Consider the following 17,183-nt stretch of genomic DNA (forward strand, 5'->3'; position numbering starts at 1 on the left):
GTGAACCTTAACATTGTTTGGAAATACATTGTTTACGTTGATTTCCTTTTTCAATAAAATTTTTAAAAAAATTAAAAGATAAAATCTTCTGTGTATTATTCCTTCCTCAAAGTGTTCAGCAGACTGCGACAGAAAAGATGTTGTTCAGGCGATTTACATCTTCATGAATATTAATGTGATCGTATCAGTGGAATGGAACGTCACTGGCCATTGGTTTTACTGGCAGGAAACAAGGTAGTTAAGCATCTTCATCTGAAGGTGTTAACCATTAATCCACCGAAGGAGTACAAGTGCGCGATTTTTCCACCCAATTTAAACTCCTCACACGCCTCTCAGAGGGAACACACATATCATTTGGACAAGGTAAGATACAGAACCCTTTGTCTAAAATGGGAAGAGAATTGAATACGTTTAGCTACTTACTGTTTTGTGTTTGCCACCGTAATCGTTTCTATCACCTTGTTGTTGAGATGCAGTCTATCCAAAGTTTGTTGAAATACTTTAATGGCTTGAATTTGTTGTCACTTGTACTTGTACACCGTGACGCAGCCTGTGGTTTGGTATTGCTAAAAAAGCAACACATCTTAAAGATATATATGTGTCAGACATTAGGGCTCCAGTGAAAATACATAATCTTTTCAGCCAACTGTAATAGTGGCCACTGTAAATGGCTTTGTATGTGGTTGTACATTTAAATGCAGGCCCTCTGACATGTAAAAAAAAAACATCTGTGTGTATGAAAGATAACCGCGGTGGTGAATCAGTAACAACACAGACATTGTGTTGATTGTTGGGCTGAGGCCATGTGGTTTGAAACGCTGTGAATGTGCCACATCTACAGGCACCCATGGCTGACAGAGGAGCTACGACAATGCGCATCCTAGTAAGATGTTGTTTTATTTGATCCTAACTGGAATACTTTATTCATTTACAAAAACTAATTATTGCATGAACAATGTCTCTAAGACACACTCGGTATCTTGTTTCTCAGTTGGTGGTACTTTACACATTTGCACCATGCTCTGGGGCAAATGTTAAAATTGGTGTCCCTGAAAACTACGATGGCATTTTCCCATGGTATCTGTCCAAGGTAAGGCCTTTCTGTTTACTTGATGACGATGATCTTTCAATATTTAATTAGATTTAATGCTTAACTCCACTGTCCTCAACATTGCATGACTACATTTTCTGAAGATTAGAATAGGGTGATGAGAACATCTCCTGTCAGCCATTTGAGTTTGATCATCTTTTAGTGCTCAGGAAAGTGGTGAAAAGACCACAGAAGTGGGCAGAAGATGAAAGTATAGTAAGTTGAAATTGTGTCAGCCTCCTTCATCCAAACTGCACTTCTTGTTGAAGACGTATGAACACGCTGCCGTCATCACTAGACTATAATTGGAGTGTTCACAGCTCTGTTCAGGCATCAGCCTCTGCATTCAGTCCAGCTGCGTGGCAAGCCGGCTCTTTTGTTCATACATGCCACTCAGACATCCTCTGATTGTGCAGCCACATAAGTATCTGGCGCTTTGATTGGTTGTATTGTGAGGTCGCCACATCTTGCTCGGAACATAATTCATAATTTATGTATTTGCGTCGGACCAGGAGTCATTAACACGCTTCAAAAAGCATGTTAAAAGGTCCGGATTTAGGAGTTGGATAACTGCTTTTTGTTGCAAAGGACATCATAATTGCTCCTGATTAGTTCAAAGTAAAAGCTCTTTGTGAATAAACTATTTAACAAACCTTGAAACAGACGGCAGCACAGCGTTAATCCTCTTGGAGGCTACTGTGAAGGACCAGCCCCAACAAAACACCCGCTCTAAATGTAGACATTTGTATGCTGAGATATATTTGCTTTAAAAGGACCATCATTTAGGGAATTCAAAACATCTGAACCTTGAGCCTATACGCATTGAACTGAGCCTTCTTCAAAGTATTACACAGTTGTACGATTGTTATAACAATAATTTGGTCATCAGACCAATTTAAGTGGCAGGATGCTGGCAAAAGAATAATGTAATGGATAATGGTTAAGTGGATATTATTCTATATTTCTTGTACTCTCAACAAATCCTTTAAAAAGACGCAAACTTAAATGTGTTTGTCCATCTCTTGATACACTGACACTCATCCCCAAGCCCATTTATTCCCACTGAAGACCTAAAGCTTTATTAACTATTTAAACGATAATTTCATTCATAAAGAGCTCAATACTTCCCCAAAACATCTGAGCACTGACATTTTTAGCAAACATTATTCAAACAGCAGTAAGTAGTGTATTTGTTGTGGACTATTTTCAGCAGCGGATTAATACACATTTAGTGCGCTATAGAGTATAGCGACAGGATGGTGTACGTGGAACTGACTCAAAATAAACTACCATGGTAATTAGGGAACATGTCACAAAACGCAGTGGTGTGTCTCATTAATGTGCTTTAAATCATTTTAGAGAGCAATAGTGGTCTGTGGACCAGAATAATAAGTCAGTTGGATCAATTCATGGTTGGTTTTTGGTTTTTGGTCTTTTAACGGATTTATTGACAGTAAGAAAAATACATTGTATCATGAACATGTTACTTTTCACAAGAAAACCACAAAAATAGGTATCCTTAAAGCAAAATGTGAAATAGTCTTAGTTTGTGAGCAAATCATTATCAATGTGTTTCTCACCTTCTTTTAATTATGCTTCATGAGCTGCAATTAGTCAACCTGTTCCTGTTCCTTGCTGCTCCGCCTCCTACACTTTATTGACCTTGCATATGGCTCGCATTTTAAACAGCAGCACTACCCGATGTTAGTTAATTTCTTTCTGTTGTGTACAGCTCCATAGCCTGCCAGGTAATTACAGCGACCTGGTGGTAACAGGGGATGATGAGGGGATATTCGGAGTCGACGCTCAGTTTCTCTACGCTCTAAAACCGCTGGACAGAGAGAAACAGCCGTCTTACTCCCTGCAGGTAGCATATCAGCACTGTGTCCTATCATATAGTAGTGATAGCCATGTTCTATACATAGATAATGAATTGTTGTTACACATTCCCTCATTCAAGATGCATCAAATTCACATAACAAATACATTTAGTTTTTTTTCCTATTCTGGTTCATCTTGTGAGGTTCAAATGCTTATGTTCAATCATGTATGAAGAATGATCATTAGATTCTCACCAGAGTGTGTTATTCAAAGATACCTACACACTGTGTGTGTGTGTGTGTGTGTGTGTGTGTGTGTGTGTGTGTGTGTGTGTGTGTGTGTGTGTGTGTGTGTGTGTGTGTGTGTGTGTGTGTGATGCAGGTGTCCTTCAGAACGTCAGAGCACCGCCAGAGCTTCACTGTCGAAGTGTGTGTCATCGACAAGAACGACAACGTGCCCACTATCATAGAGGAGAGCATGAGAGGCAGCGTGCAGCTCGGGCTTCTCAAAGGTGCGAGAACCTTGATCTCCAAGGTCACCGCGCCACACAACCTCTTTCAGTCTGGGTCACATTTATCAGTCCGACTCCGCTACATGGACTACAATAACTCATTCAATAACTCATTGCCTCCCAACAATGGGAAATGTGTTGAATGTGTCCCTGGAAAATGCAATTTAATCCTCTACCTTCTATATTAATAGAATCAATGACGTGGCATACCGGATCATTTACACTAAAAAATACGTGACTTCAAACTGTCACGTGGCTAGCAATCACATCGGCCACAAATGTATTTCATCTGAATTCCTTGATTTCCCTGAAATACTGTATAGCTCATTTAAAAAAGAGAAATATCATCTGACTGGCAGATAAGTTGCATACAACTATTGTACTGTTTGCTTGTTTAAGGTGTTTCTATGTGTTACTCATCCCTTAAGAAATACAAGGGCCCATGCACCTACAGGGTCACTTCCTCCAGCAAGGGCTTCACATATTTTTGAATCACATTGTCTTATTTGCAAATCAGGTATTTTGTTGGAACATCTTTTAACTTGGTACCAATATACTTTAGCCTATATACAAAATCACACATGGTTTGGTGTCTGCAGATTGGGAACAACCCATTGTTCTATCCTGAGAGAGGGAATCTGCCTTGAATTTGTAGTGGTGAGAGACGTGTAAAAGAAAAAGTCATATGTTCGACCCTGCACCACCTGTGTCTCTCAGGAATCCCATTCATGCAGGTGGAGGCACGGGATCGGGATGACCGCAACACCGCCCACGCCGAGCTGCGGTTCACCCTCATGGAACAGACACCCAGGATTCCCTCCAGCCAAATGTTCTTCATCAACTCCATCACTGGAGAAGTTTCCCTCACCGAGGAAGGTCAGTCCCAACTAGTGACTGAAGGAAAAGTATCCAGAGGGGACAAAAACAATGTTTTTTTTCAGGGAGCTCACAATGTGTTCCACTTTAGAGTTAACTTCCTGCAACTTCAGAGGCCTCTTTTCTCCATACTCAAGAACAGTGGCGGCTGGTGGAATTTTTCTTTTTGGTAGGGCCATCAAATCAATTTCAGCAAACATCCCAGAATGATTCAATGCAAAAAACACACATTTCTACTTTGTAGTTAAATATTTAACATTTATTCCAACATAATAAGGACATTTGATCCAGATGACTTTGGCCCAAAGCTGAACCTATTTTAAGACGCGGATTGGATAAATTGGTATATCATCTTTAATCAGTAATTGGATAAACTGCTTCCTAGACCCGACTCTTCTGGGCCAGAACAATTCGGCCCCAACGCAGCTGAGACATGCAGACAGGTGGAGAGGACGTGCAGGAAGTGCAGGAAAAGCATATATTTTGCGCAGATATCCTATTTTACAAATATATATTATTTATTATATTATATAATATCCATCCATTCATTATCACCCGCTTATCCGGGGTCGGGTCGCGGTGGCAGCAGGTTCAGCAGGCCGACCCAGGCTTCCCTCTCACCCGCAGCACTTTCCAGCTCATTCTGGGGGATCCCGAGGCGTTCCAAGGCCAGCCGGGAGATATAATCCCTCCAGCGTGTCCTCGGTCTTCCCCGGGGCCTCCTACCAGTTGGACGTGCCCGGAAAACCTCTAATGGGAGGCGTCCAGGAGGCATCCTGACTAGATGCCCGAACCACCTCAGCTGACTCCTTTCGACACGAAGGAGCAGCGACTCGACTCCAAGCTCCCCCTGATGTCCGAGCTCCTTATATCTCTAAGGCTGAGCCCGGACACCCTACGGAGGAAGCTCATTTCGGCCGCTTGTATCCGAGATCTCGTTCTTTCGGTCACAACCCAGAGTTCGTGACCATAGGTGAGGGTTGGAACGTAGACCGACCAGTAAATGGAGAGCTTTGCCTTCCGGCTCAGCTCCCTCTTCACTAAGACGGACCGGTACAGCGCCTGTTTTACTGCTGCAGCCGCACCGATCCGCCTATCGATCTCCCGCTCCATATTATATAATATATATTATTTATTATATTATTAATATAATTTTTGTATATATATATATTTCTTTTTTGTGGCTCAAGGTGGGTGGGGCCAGGCCCTCTATTGGCCAGCCGCCACTGCTCAAGAATGCTTTTTATTGCATGTTAGCAATTTGAACAAGCTTTAGTCTTGTTGTGTTAGTCCATTAGTTTTAACTAACATTTCCACAAACAAAAAACATTTATCAGATAATAACAAGAAATGGCAGCAGAGAAATGCATACAATCATCAGCCAATATGTTGTTGTGTATATCAGCCTCAAAAACACAGTACTGGTTGGGCTCTAGAATTAAATCTAATTTGGAACTAGCTCTAGATTGAATAACGTTTTTCAATAATTATGTCAAAGAGAAGCTACACAGAGATGTGACCCCTGTCCTTAAAACGTCTTACTCTTGTTGGTTATACTCGTTGCAGTTTTTGAAATATCATCAACATGAGAGAAAAGCTTACATTTATGAAAAATAAATTCATCCTGTAAAAGCCAACATGAGACATTTAAAAGAAAAACATTATTTTTCGTAAGGTTCGAGTTGCTTGACATTCAGCCTTTAATGCATTCAATATGTGAAATAAAATACAAATTAAGATGTGGACAATAAGGATGCAATTACGTTGGCCAATAATACTTCTTTGGCCAACAGACACATACAAATACATACACATACATGTTGTAATTACACTAGTAAAGGCAGTAAAGCCTTGTATGCCGGTGCTATTTCTGTAGCTCTGGTATTGGCCTTTGTCACGGCTCGGCAGGAGCTGGATGACTTTCACGCTCGCCGCTCCCTTCCGGCCCACACGGCTGCGGCTGGTTTCCACACAGCTTCAGCAGTGAAAATTGAAAATCACCCTTTTTGATTTTCTACTTTATTTTCAGGTTAGCTATAACTGATGGTTATGATTAACTCCTCAGTGGGTTATTTGTGGTATTTATTCTCCATTTTAGCAGGAAATGGAGAATTAAGTGATGACCAGAGCAGTGTGCGTAACGTCTCGGTAATCGAAGGGAAGATATAGTCTGTTATAGATTGCGTGGTTCATAAACCATCAAATAATCAAATTATGTTTATTTTATTTTCTCCTTAAATTTGTCAATTTCCGTTGGTTCCTCACCTACAGAACATGTTAATGTTAATTCAGAAAGGAAAGTGAAAGAATCATTGAAGGTGCTGTCGTATCATCTGTCCCACTGTGACCACCAGGAGCCTCCACTCTTGACCCGGAGATGTGCGGCCGTTACAAGCTCTCAGTGATGGTGAAGGACATGGCGGGGAGGGCGAACGCTTTCTTCTCCAGCGGCATCGTTACCGTCGAGGTGACGGGAAACACCTGGGCATCGCCCGACCCTGTCCGACTCCAGGAGAACCTCCCTGGTCCCTACCCGATCCGCATCTCACAGGTGGGACAGCAACGCCCCGGTCAACATGTGTTCACACATCCACAACCTTAGCGCATAACGTGTTTTCACCCATCTCCATTTAAACCACTTTTACTTATTTGATCTTTACCATAAATCATGCAGAACAACATGGGAGTATAAGTGCTGACTTTATTGTTTATGCAGCTCCAAGTGTTATATCATGTTACAATAAAACAAAGCAGGCTCCAAGTGTTATATCATGTTACAATAAAACAAACTCTGGCAATAGCCTGGGCCGACTAAAGTGGCATCAGTTACTTCCTAAGTGACCAAATACTGAATTATTGATGCTGTTCAAATGCCATGGATCATTTCAGACTACCTCCTGACTGAGTCACTTTACTCACATACTCCCACCAACCAACCACCCACCACCACCACCACTACCACCACCACTACCACTACCACCACTCTGAGAGGTATTACACAAACCTAACAGATTAAAGTCAGAATCCACCCTAAAATATACTTTGCATACAACTTGTTGTTTTAATCACATTGTACTAATATTTTTCGTGAAATCTAGAAACAAAAACCTGGACCAACACCATACACAGTCATTATTTATGTTTGGGCATACATATCTACTTAATATCGGAACTATTATGTAACCTTGAAGTCTGCTTTGGCAACGTCTTTAACAGAATATGAATCGGCAGCTATTTTGATTATCGATCAATAAATTAAGTAATTTTTTAAGCAAATAAGCAAAACACTCTCTGGTTCCGGCCTCTCAGTCGTGAGGATCTGCTGCTTCTCTACATCCTGAATATTTTTGACTTTTTGTTGGAGGAAATAAGACATATAAAGACATCATCTTGGACTGTGGAAAACTGTAAAGAGCATTTTTGCTATTTTCTGGTAGTTTATAAACCATCAGAATAATCTACTAATCGAGGAAATAATCCACCAGATTGAAATACAAATTTGGAACCGAATAACGGAAGAGCTAGATAAGTAACCATGGTGATTTGAGAGAATATAGGCATATTTTCAGATCCCAAAGAGTCATATATTATTCTGGACCGACTCCAAAGGTTCTCACGGAGTTCTGGTGAAAAGAGATTGTATACATTTAAAGCACTTCTCTACATTAATGTAGTACCGTTCTGTAAATTCTGTTTAACGGCCCCTCAGGTTCCCCTCGCGTATTACTGTGTCTGTCCCTGGTCTCGTGTAACCTTTTGGTTGTTATAATATTAGTCATATCAGCCACATGTCTATAAATAACTCAAAAGCCCTCAGAGGTTTTTGAACACATGGAAACTAAAATCGTCCAGCAGTGGCAGTGAGAACATTTTACAACAAAACAAAAAAAACAACTTTATTAGTTCTGTGAAGAACTGCGAAAAACAAAGAGGCTTGTGGAGCTGATTCCGGTGCTAAATGCAATTGTGCAGGTTGTGAGAGTCACTGTGGCCAGTAGGTACATCACAGTACCTCCCCCTCCTCCTGTTTTCTCCCACCTCCCCCACACTCACCCTCAGCCTCTCATCTCTCCTGTTCTAACAGCCCCTTCCACCCACAGAAAACGTGTGGATTCACAAGCGTAGGCGCATTTGATTTTTTTTTTATTCATAGCTTTCAAAGGCCATTTCAAATCTACAATCATAATCTATCTTTTTGTAACTTAGTTGTAAAAAATCTAATTGCCAATGCGATTACACACAGCTTGGTGACTTTGAAATGATAATTCATTTTCCAAATTTTTGATAGCATCTGTGCCTCTTTATGTAAACGAGACAATATTTCACTGAGCAGATTCCCTCAGTGTGTCCGCTTTAATTTCAAATAAAAAATGTGTATGGAGAGTGAGAAATGAAGCCTCTATTGTTCCATCACTGAACCGGCGTCTACTTGAGAAATATTTAGTTACATCCAGAATATAAAGCACACAAAACTGGGTTATTTCGACATGGATGTTTACTTGGGGGAAGCCTCCTTTTGCCCACGTTGAGTGATTGTACCGCTGTGCTCAGTAGGTGGTGAGACTAACCGCTGTTATGACACATACAGAGATGAATCTCACCTCCCCTTCAGTCTCAGATAAATGGAGCAGTGATGTTCTCATCCACTCATCTGTAACAAATATGGTCTTTTTCTTGTCTAGCGCACTACTTTATGCATTTCTGCAATCATATTTCTTATATTATTATTCTGTTATAAAACTAAGTTGAGATCGTTGTTGTGATCAATTTGACTGATTCTACAATCAGATGAAAATAAGCTCTGGCTGTCATTTTAAGTATGAAATCCAGGCATTTGTTATCGGTAATTTTGCGTCACTAAGGCTAAGGAGGTTCATTTAAATCTGTTGTGTATTACATTGTATCTGATTGCCTGCTGAAAACTTTGATTACGTAATGCAATCAGTGTAAAACTACTTGAACTCTGTAATGCAATCTGTTGAGACTTTGGAGTGGAAGAGAGCCATGAGAGCCTGTGAATGAATGAGTCAAGGCTGCATTGAATTGTCAGTTTTCAAAGTCAAATGAAATCTAATTTTTTAGTGCAGAATAAGTTTGAGCCACACTAAACCTTCGTCGTGGCTCCTTAATCACTGTTCAATATTACAATTGATAGTTGTATGACGGTGATGCTTCAGTTAACATTAGTCATCACAGGCAATCTCATTTTGGTTTGAATAATGCCAACATTAAAGCTGCTATGACCAAAATATAGCGTTCGCAATTATTCACAATAAATGTTAATGTTGCAGAGTATCTGCTATGAAAAATGTATCCACCATCTCAAATAAATGAGGTCATAATATGTCAGTGTTCTGTTTACAACTTGTTTTTGCTGCTGCCAAGTAGCCCAACAAATATGTGTTGTTATTTATCTGTTATTACAGGTTTTGAATCCCGAAAACAAGACAACTCTATTCATATTGAACACTATATTTGTGTTCTGCCTTCCAGCTCAAACTGTAGTGTTGTCTGTTGGAGCTAAAGTCAATATCAGCTGTTATTGCTAGATTTGGAGACAGTTGATCTCACAGGCAATAAAGAGGCCTCTGTCCCTTCAGAGATATCCACTATTTATCTTGGATGGGGCCGATATGATAACAATATTTTAAAAGGCTACAACTAATAATTATTTTCATTATTGACAAGTCTGCAGATTATTTTCTCATTCAATCTATTAACTGTTATTTTTAATAAATAGTTTCTCAGAACACAAGGTGGCATATTTCAATTGCTTGTCTGTCCAACAAACACTCAAAACCAAATGGCATTGAGTTTCCTGTTGTTAATGACAAAGAGCAGCAGCAAATCCTCACATTAGAGGAGATGCAACCAGGGATTGTTTAGCATTTTTGCTTGAAAATGGACTGAAAGGATTATCAAAATAGTTATAATATAGTATAGTTATATAATGTAGATTAATAATCTATGGACAAATTGCACCAGCTGTGATATTGTAGTATTTCTTGATTTGCGTTTAATGCAGGACTATAGTTATAGCTAATTCAGTAGCTGAGTACTGTCCCATCAACAGTCTGCTGGAGGAAAGCACACGCAGCTTTTGACGCAGCTCAAACACAAGCTAGCGGGGGAGACAGAACGTGCTCTGCAAACTCAAACACTGACAGAGGCAAACACTGATGACTTCATATATGTTTTGAATATAACTTTATATCGACCAGTTGGTGATCATCCATCAGCTCTTGAAACATATATCTTTGAAGTTCTAAGATCTAGAAACACGCTGAGAGGCAGCCAGCTGTGTGAAGCCGCTTTGTGTATACAGAAGCATAGTGTTTGGGCAGCCATCTCCAAAACAAGGGAGGAGTGTGTGACAGTGAGTTGAGGTGATACACATGCCCTGGGTGTCCATCAGCTGTGCTGCAAATGGGCTCCTCTCCTTCTTGGGTGCTGTTTGATGGCTACTAGGGCCCTTTCAGGCCCACTGCACAGCTCTCTGTCAAGGGCTGTAAAGCAGAGTGGAAAATCCCCTTCAGCCTGCATAGTTAGTTTTGGCTGTGCTCTCTGTTCCACATCATTGTCAGTGCATTCGTTTGGCTTCTTGTCATGTAAACAAACTTTTTTTACGTCATGCAGGCCCATGCTGAATAGCTCTTTAGGGTTCATACTGCATTTACATACACTTTAGAGATCGTTATTGTAGAATTACTGTCTTGTAAAGTTGCAGTTTACATCCAGTCTGTCCAAAACGCCAACGCTTTTTCATTTCATCCCATTAGATGATTTGGCATAATTCTTGAGTCATTTCCAAAAATGTGTTTTGACCACCAGAATCTAATCAGTTCATCCTTGAGTGGATGTTTGTGCAAAAGTTGAAGAAATTCCTTCCAGGCGTTCCTGAGATATCGGGTTTCCGAGAATAGGCCGGGCGGACGGACAACCCAAAAGCTTAAGGCTTCCGGCCGAGGCTGTCCCCGACTTGGAAGAAAATAAATACATTTTACATGTTTTACCAAGTTTATATATATTCAAATTAAATACAAAAATGTACTCAGATTTTTTGTTGCTGTGTGTGTGCTTATGTGTGTGTTTATGTAGGTCAAATGGAGTGGGAGCCAGGCAGAGTACAGTCTGGAGGGGGAGTTTCCAGAGATGCTCTTCACCATCAACAGAGAAGGAGTCATTTATCTCAACGCCCCTCTGGACAGAGAGACACAGGACCAGGTCTGTATAACTGCAAGCTAAACACATCCAGCATAATAATACTTGGCAGTTTATGGTTACTGGTTAAAGCGTCAACACATTAGGGCTGCAGGTGCTACACTGTTCCTTTAAGAGAGACAGAAGTAGGTATATTTCTTTATTTTAACTCACGCACATTGTGTTTGTACTATAATCTCAATATAAAGTTTGTTCTGAATTAAAAGCTCGTTATTTTCTGGCTCTCACAAAATCCCCACGATAAAAAGCTGATCTCAATAGTGAATTTAAAATGCTGAAGAACAATACGAAGTGACAGATTTGATGGCACTAAACAATTTCATAAAAAGAAAACTCCTATTTAAATGACCTCATATTACTAATGATATTTTAATTAAAGGTAACCTGGTATTGATTATTGCAATAAAGCTGAGCACTGAACACAGTATACTTTTAAACCAGACAAAGATAATAAAGCAAACAACCCAAATCCAGAACAGCTCCTTGTACATATTGGATGGACTATAAAGCTAAAAGCTTCTCTTCACATATTGTTTATTTTTGGCCAAGTGAAGGATCATTATTTGTAATAATTATAATAATGTGAACTTTATTGATCCCACAGTTGGGAAATTATTCACATTTGATCCATCCTTACTTATTAAGGAGCAGTGGGCTGCAGTGAAGCCCCCGGGGAGCAACTTCAGTGTCTTGACACTTCAACATGCAACCATGGGGAGAGCGGGGATCGAACCGGGTACCTTGTGATTACAGGACAACCACTCTCCCCATGAGCTACAGCCGACCACTGTAGTTGTATTACAAATGAAAAAGCATCATACATGTATGTTTGCATTTTGCTCTTGAGTTTTGCATACAACTTCCTCTCCTGAGGGCTTTGAATGGCTCACTGAACCGTATATTCTGGCACACATGCTCAAGAGGCCGAAGAACAACACGAGAGAGGCTGAGCTATATCAGTGGACGTGATTGGTGTTTTAACACATGCATCATCTGTCTTCTTGAGAGACCATTTAATTGAAAAGTGCAGAAGACATTATAGAGGTGTCAGATGCCATCGCAGTCATCATCACTTATCAATATTATTGATAATCTGTGGAGGTATTAAAGAGCCACTAAATGCCAAACTTCTCTTTTCTGAATACAGCTCCATCACTCAGTCTGCATCCTTCATGAGTGATACTGCTGATGGTGCCTGTTGACGTCGTAAGCTTTGTGCATCATTCTGCACCTCTGGCAGCGGGGGGGGGGCTTCCAGAGGTGCAGAATGATGAACGTAGAGATGCCTATTGACGGAAGTTGTTTCTCACCTTCATTTATTCCATTTTGTTCACAAGCTTTCCCCCATTGCAGGATCTTATCCCATCATGCAGTGAGGAGGGGAGCACCCTGCACTGGATAACAGGCTTCCATATCCGTTGACCAGATATGTCTAACCACTCTGTTTCTTTGATAGCTTGAGGCAGACATTGTGTCTCTTTTTGCCTTTTCAGTTCCAGATCAGCATTGTGGTTGAGCGTCCAGATGGAAAAGAGATTGCCAAGCCTGTGGAATTGAGGGTGATGGTGGGCGACGCCAATGATAACAGACCCACCTTCCCACAGGCACAGTACCATACTGTGGTCAAGGAACTGTCCGCTCGAGGTAACAGACATGTATAGGTTTTTCTATCTATAGTTTAGCAGTCTCAAAGAGTATTTGGAAAATGTTTCGTAAACAGTCTAATTTTCTCTCTGCCAACATGTGCTACAGGTGGATATGTATTTATTGCATTACAGAGGAGTTCAAGCTAAAACCCAAAGCAAAACTAACAATTGTCAATAGTCACAATGTTTCCTGGTAGAAATACTGTGGTCGCCTCTATAATTCTACTCAACATAGTTTCACTGTCGTTTTTTCAGATTTCTAAGTCCTGATAAAGTGAGGGATCATTATAAAATAACACAATGAGACCTCTGAATAATCCTTGGTCACATTTACTCCGTAATGGGAATCTTGTTCCACAACAAGGTAGAGGAGGGACTGCCTGGAAGGGACAGTGCAGTGATGAAAGAGCTGAGAGTGCCAGACACCTTTTATGAAAGGAGATTGGGATTTTTCCAGGACAGCGGGGGGAAACACCCTCGCTCATAAAAGGCACATGGTGTGTTTTGACATATCAGGCACTGCCCGGCATAAAAGCTTTTTTGTTGATGCTTTATGCTTGATTCTGGGAAAAAGAATTGACAGGACAATCTGTTAATCTAAATGGAATTACTGAGTGAGGATTAAATGAGAACGCTATTATTATATTCTTCCCCTCCTTATCCCCATTCAGTGTGCTCTGTGACTGTAACTTATTGCAGAGAGAAAAACATTTTATGTTCTTTGGCTGTATTACAGAAACTAAGAGAGGCTAAATTATAAAGTGAAGTTATTAAACATTTAAAAGAAAACTGTATGGTATGATTGCGTCTGAAGAGATCTGATGGCTCTGAATCATTTCGATACGCTAGTCTTCCAGGACTGTTCTTTACTGGTGTATGTTTCCCCAGGGACAGAAATCCTGACAGTGCAGGCGGCCGATAACGACGATCCCAAGACAGACAACGTGCGGATATTCTACCGTTTAGTTGGTCAAATTCCAGAGAGTCCTCGCGCCCTCTTCCGAGTGGACCGTGACTCAGGGGTCATCTCCGTGCAAGCAGACAGTATGGAGGGAACAGCGCCTCAATACACTCTCACCATCACTGCTGAGGATGCTAAAGGTGATTTTGGGTCAATGCAAAATACAGCTTGTGATTCTTCGTCTTGCAACCGCAACGAGTCTCACAAAAAGGCATAAATGCCATTTCAACTGACTGATTAACGGAGGGCATAGACTACATGGCCAATCACAGTACCCATTAAATCATATCACAATCAAGAAATACTTGCCAATCTAGCTACAATATATTTCAGAGGACATTATGCTTAAAGTCAAAATTAAATGAAAAGTGCTTCTTTGACCATTTTAGATCACATCGCCGCTCAATTTGTGCACCTATTTAACAATATATGCAACAAAATTAAACTTAACAAGTTCTTTGAATTTTTACATCAAAATACAATCATATGTTCTTCCTGTAAGACAAAATATGAAGTGTGCTTATATTAGTTAATACCAACCAGTTATATTATGACATCCATCCATCGATCAATGTTCAACTTTTAATGATAAGGGAGTTGTGTGTGGAGCAGTTTATTCAAATCTCGCTCCCTTTTTAGGAGGGCAATTCGAATGCAAAGGGTTTAATTTAAACCCCTCTTGTAAATGTACAACGCTCAAATATTCTGTTGTACTGAGGAATACGTCACAGTTAAGAGGAGAGAGAGAAAACAAAGTAGTGATAAAAAAAAACTAATAAAGCGGTCACTATTGGGAGTAACATAATGTACAGATATGTAAAACACTGCAGCTTTCATAACGACTGTCACAAACAAAAGGCTGTTAGCTTTGAGAGCGAGTGAGTTGCTTCGTTGACGTCCAGAGATGCATGTATGCTAGCCTCTGGGGTGACAGATGTGGTCCGCATGACTCACGCGTCAGGTTGTGATGAGGTACTTGCTGTTCCTTGAGCATTTCTTATTTATGTGTGTGATGGGCTGTCCCTGAGTCACTGACAGAAGCTGTGGTGATGTCCCCGGCAGGTCTAAACAGTTCATGCACCGTGGTCGTGACGGTGCAGGATGAGAACAACAACCCGCCACTCTTCTCCCAACACGAGGTACGAGAGCACATGTTCAGACAAAAACTGTTCTGGTGCAACCGTCTGCTCAGGTGAACAATACTTGTTGAAAAAAGGTAGGCCAAACATCACAGGCCATCGTAAGTGGCTATTGGACTGGTGACTGTGAATCCGCTCTGCAGGTCACTGATCTAATTTTCCTGGCGGGGAACTAGATATGCCCTCTAATCTCAGGCTTACAGCAATGGCACCATCATGTTATTGGAGGAGTTTTATTCAGTTCTTTGTACTCAAAGTGGACTGTGTTCTGAGTTTAATCTGATTAAGCTTTCTTTGGAGAGTAGTATCCACTCATTTGTTTATAATAAAGTCAAACTACATCATGACTGATAAATGTCATTAACGTGTTAGAAATGATGTCAGCATCACAGCTATTTCAGCAGCTGACTACTTAACGTGGCCAAAAATATTTAAAAAATGAACATACACCTTCTGCTTTAACGGTGACTAGAAGGTTTTTTTCAGTCCGAAGAACAGCAGCTGTGCACGGTGTACTTCTGTTAATTGCAATACTTTCCAATGCTGACAGGTTTTCACAGCAAACAAAGGCAAAAGAAAATCAAAAATCAACAGAAGCTTCTTTGTGATGATGTTTTCACTGAAGAAAATAAGAAATTCAAATGAACTTGCACAGAAACTTATCCAACCATTCTCAGCATAATCTATTTATCCACTTGTTGTTTACAGACAACTTTGAGGCCTTCATGAGTCTTTACCCCCACCCAAATTGACTTTGGGTGTTTAAGATAGTGGGGTCCTTGGGTGGTGCCATCCACAGTCCAACATCCCTCGTTGACTTCTGAACAGGGACTTGTGCTCTCTCTCTCTCTCTCTCTCTCTCTCTCTCTCTCTTTCCATTTCCCCATGCTGCATCTCATGCCCTCATGTCCTATTTCTCTCTACATTCAGTTGTCTAATACAGTAATAACATGCATAAATAACAACAAAAGAAATATGAGCAATTATGTTAATACAATACTGAATTACTTAGATTTTGGTTTGCATCCATTCATATTTCATTATTTTATTTGCAATAACATATCCTCTTCGGGAATTCCGCCAATATCTGTGCTGCATGCATGAAATGTGACAGTGGTTTCCCTCATTTTGACATAGCTGCTGGAATGAAAGAGCCATGTTCTAAAGATAGGAACTCAAACCCCCTCACTTTTCACCCACACGTGCCCCATAATGGAAGAGAAAAAAGCCCAGAGGGTCGGGAGTTACGTGGGAGAGCCATCACACTGTGATAATGGGGAACCCGTCTCATCTCTGTCAGACCACGTTGACATGAAAGGCTGCACAGACATTGTGAGCTGTGAAGGAACATTTTATTTTAAGCACGGAGAGAAGGCAACACCTTTAAATTTAAAAGTGAAAATTGCCTGTAGAGCTTTGGCATATATTGTACAGACCAATCACAGGAGACAGTGTTGTTGATTACAGACTTTATACAAGATTGTGCATATATTTGTGTATATTTCATCTGTATAACATCTTCCTGGTAGAATTGGACACTTTAGGATTTAGCCAAATATAGTTCAAGCATGAAAGCTGAAAGCTCATTTCAAGCTGTAACAAATGTATGCACTTGTTCAGATAATGGCCACACACACACACACACACACACACATATACACACAGAGGTGGAAAATGCTCTTGAGCAGGTCACGCCTGAGAAGTGCAGCTTTTTCCATGGTGATGTTAAGGCAGCAGCGCAAGGAGTGATGTGTGTGTGTGTGTGTGTGTGTGTGTGTGTGTGTGTGTGTGGTGTGTGTGTCTGTGTGTGTGTGTGTGTGTGGAGGGGGGGGAGTGTTGTGGGAAGCGAGTGGTGACAGGGCTGGGTTCGGTGACCCTGTGGATGGGGCAGCCAGATCAGAGGAATGGCTGCTTCACT

General features: G+C 40.7%; 1 protein-coding gene across 1 annotated transcript in view; it reads left to right on the forward strand.

Moving 5' to 3' along the window:
* Positions 1–192: 192 nt before the first annotated feature.
* The window catches only part of cdh16 (cadherin 16, KSP-cadherin), a 27,917-nt gene continuing 10,926 nt past the window's right edge, over positions 193–17,183 (forward strand). Inside the window, exons 1-11 of the mRNA XM_034563306.1 lie at positions 193–363; positions 842–883; positions 992–1,090; positions 2,823–2,957; positions 3,293–3,422; positions 4,140–4,298; positions 6,653–6,849; positions 11,397–11,522; positions 13,013–13,163; positions 14,054–14,266; positions 15,189–15,265. Coding sequence (XP_034419197.1) covers positions 193–363; positions 842–883; positions 992–1,090; positions 2,823–2,957; positions 3,293–3,422; positions 4,140–4,298; positions 6,653–6,849; positions 11,397–11,522; positions 13,013–13,163; positions 14,054–14,266; positions 15,189–15,265 — 1,500 coding nt within the window. The remainder of the gene's footprint in view (positions 364–841; positions 884–991; positions 1,091–2,822; positions 2,958–3,292; positions 3,423–4,139; positions 4,299–6,652; positions 6,850–11,396; positions 11,523–13,012; positions 13,164–14,053; positions 14,267–15,188; positions 15,266–17,183) is intronic.

Source organism: Cyclopterus lumpus, chromosome 3 (assembly GCF_009769545.1).
Source record: "Cyclopterus lumpus isolate fCycLum1 chromosome 3, fCycLum1.pri, whole genome shotgun sequence".
NCBI lineage: Eukaryota > Metazoa > Chordata > Actinopteri > Perciformes > Cyclopteridae > Cyclopterus > Cyclopterus lumpus.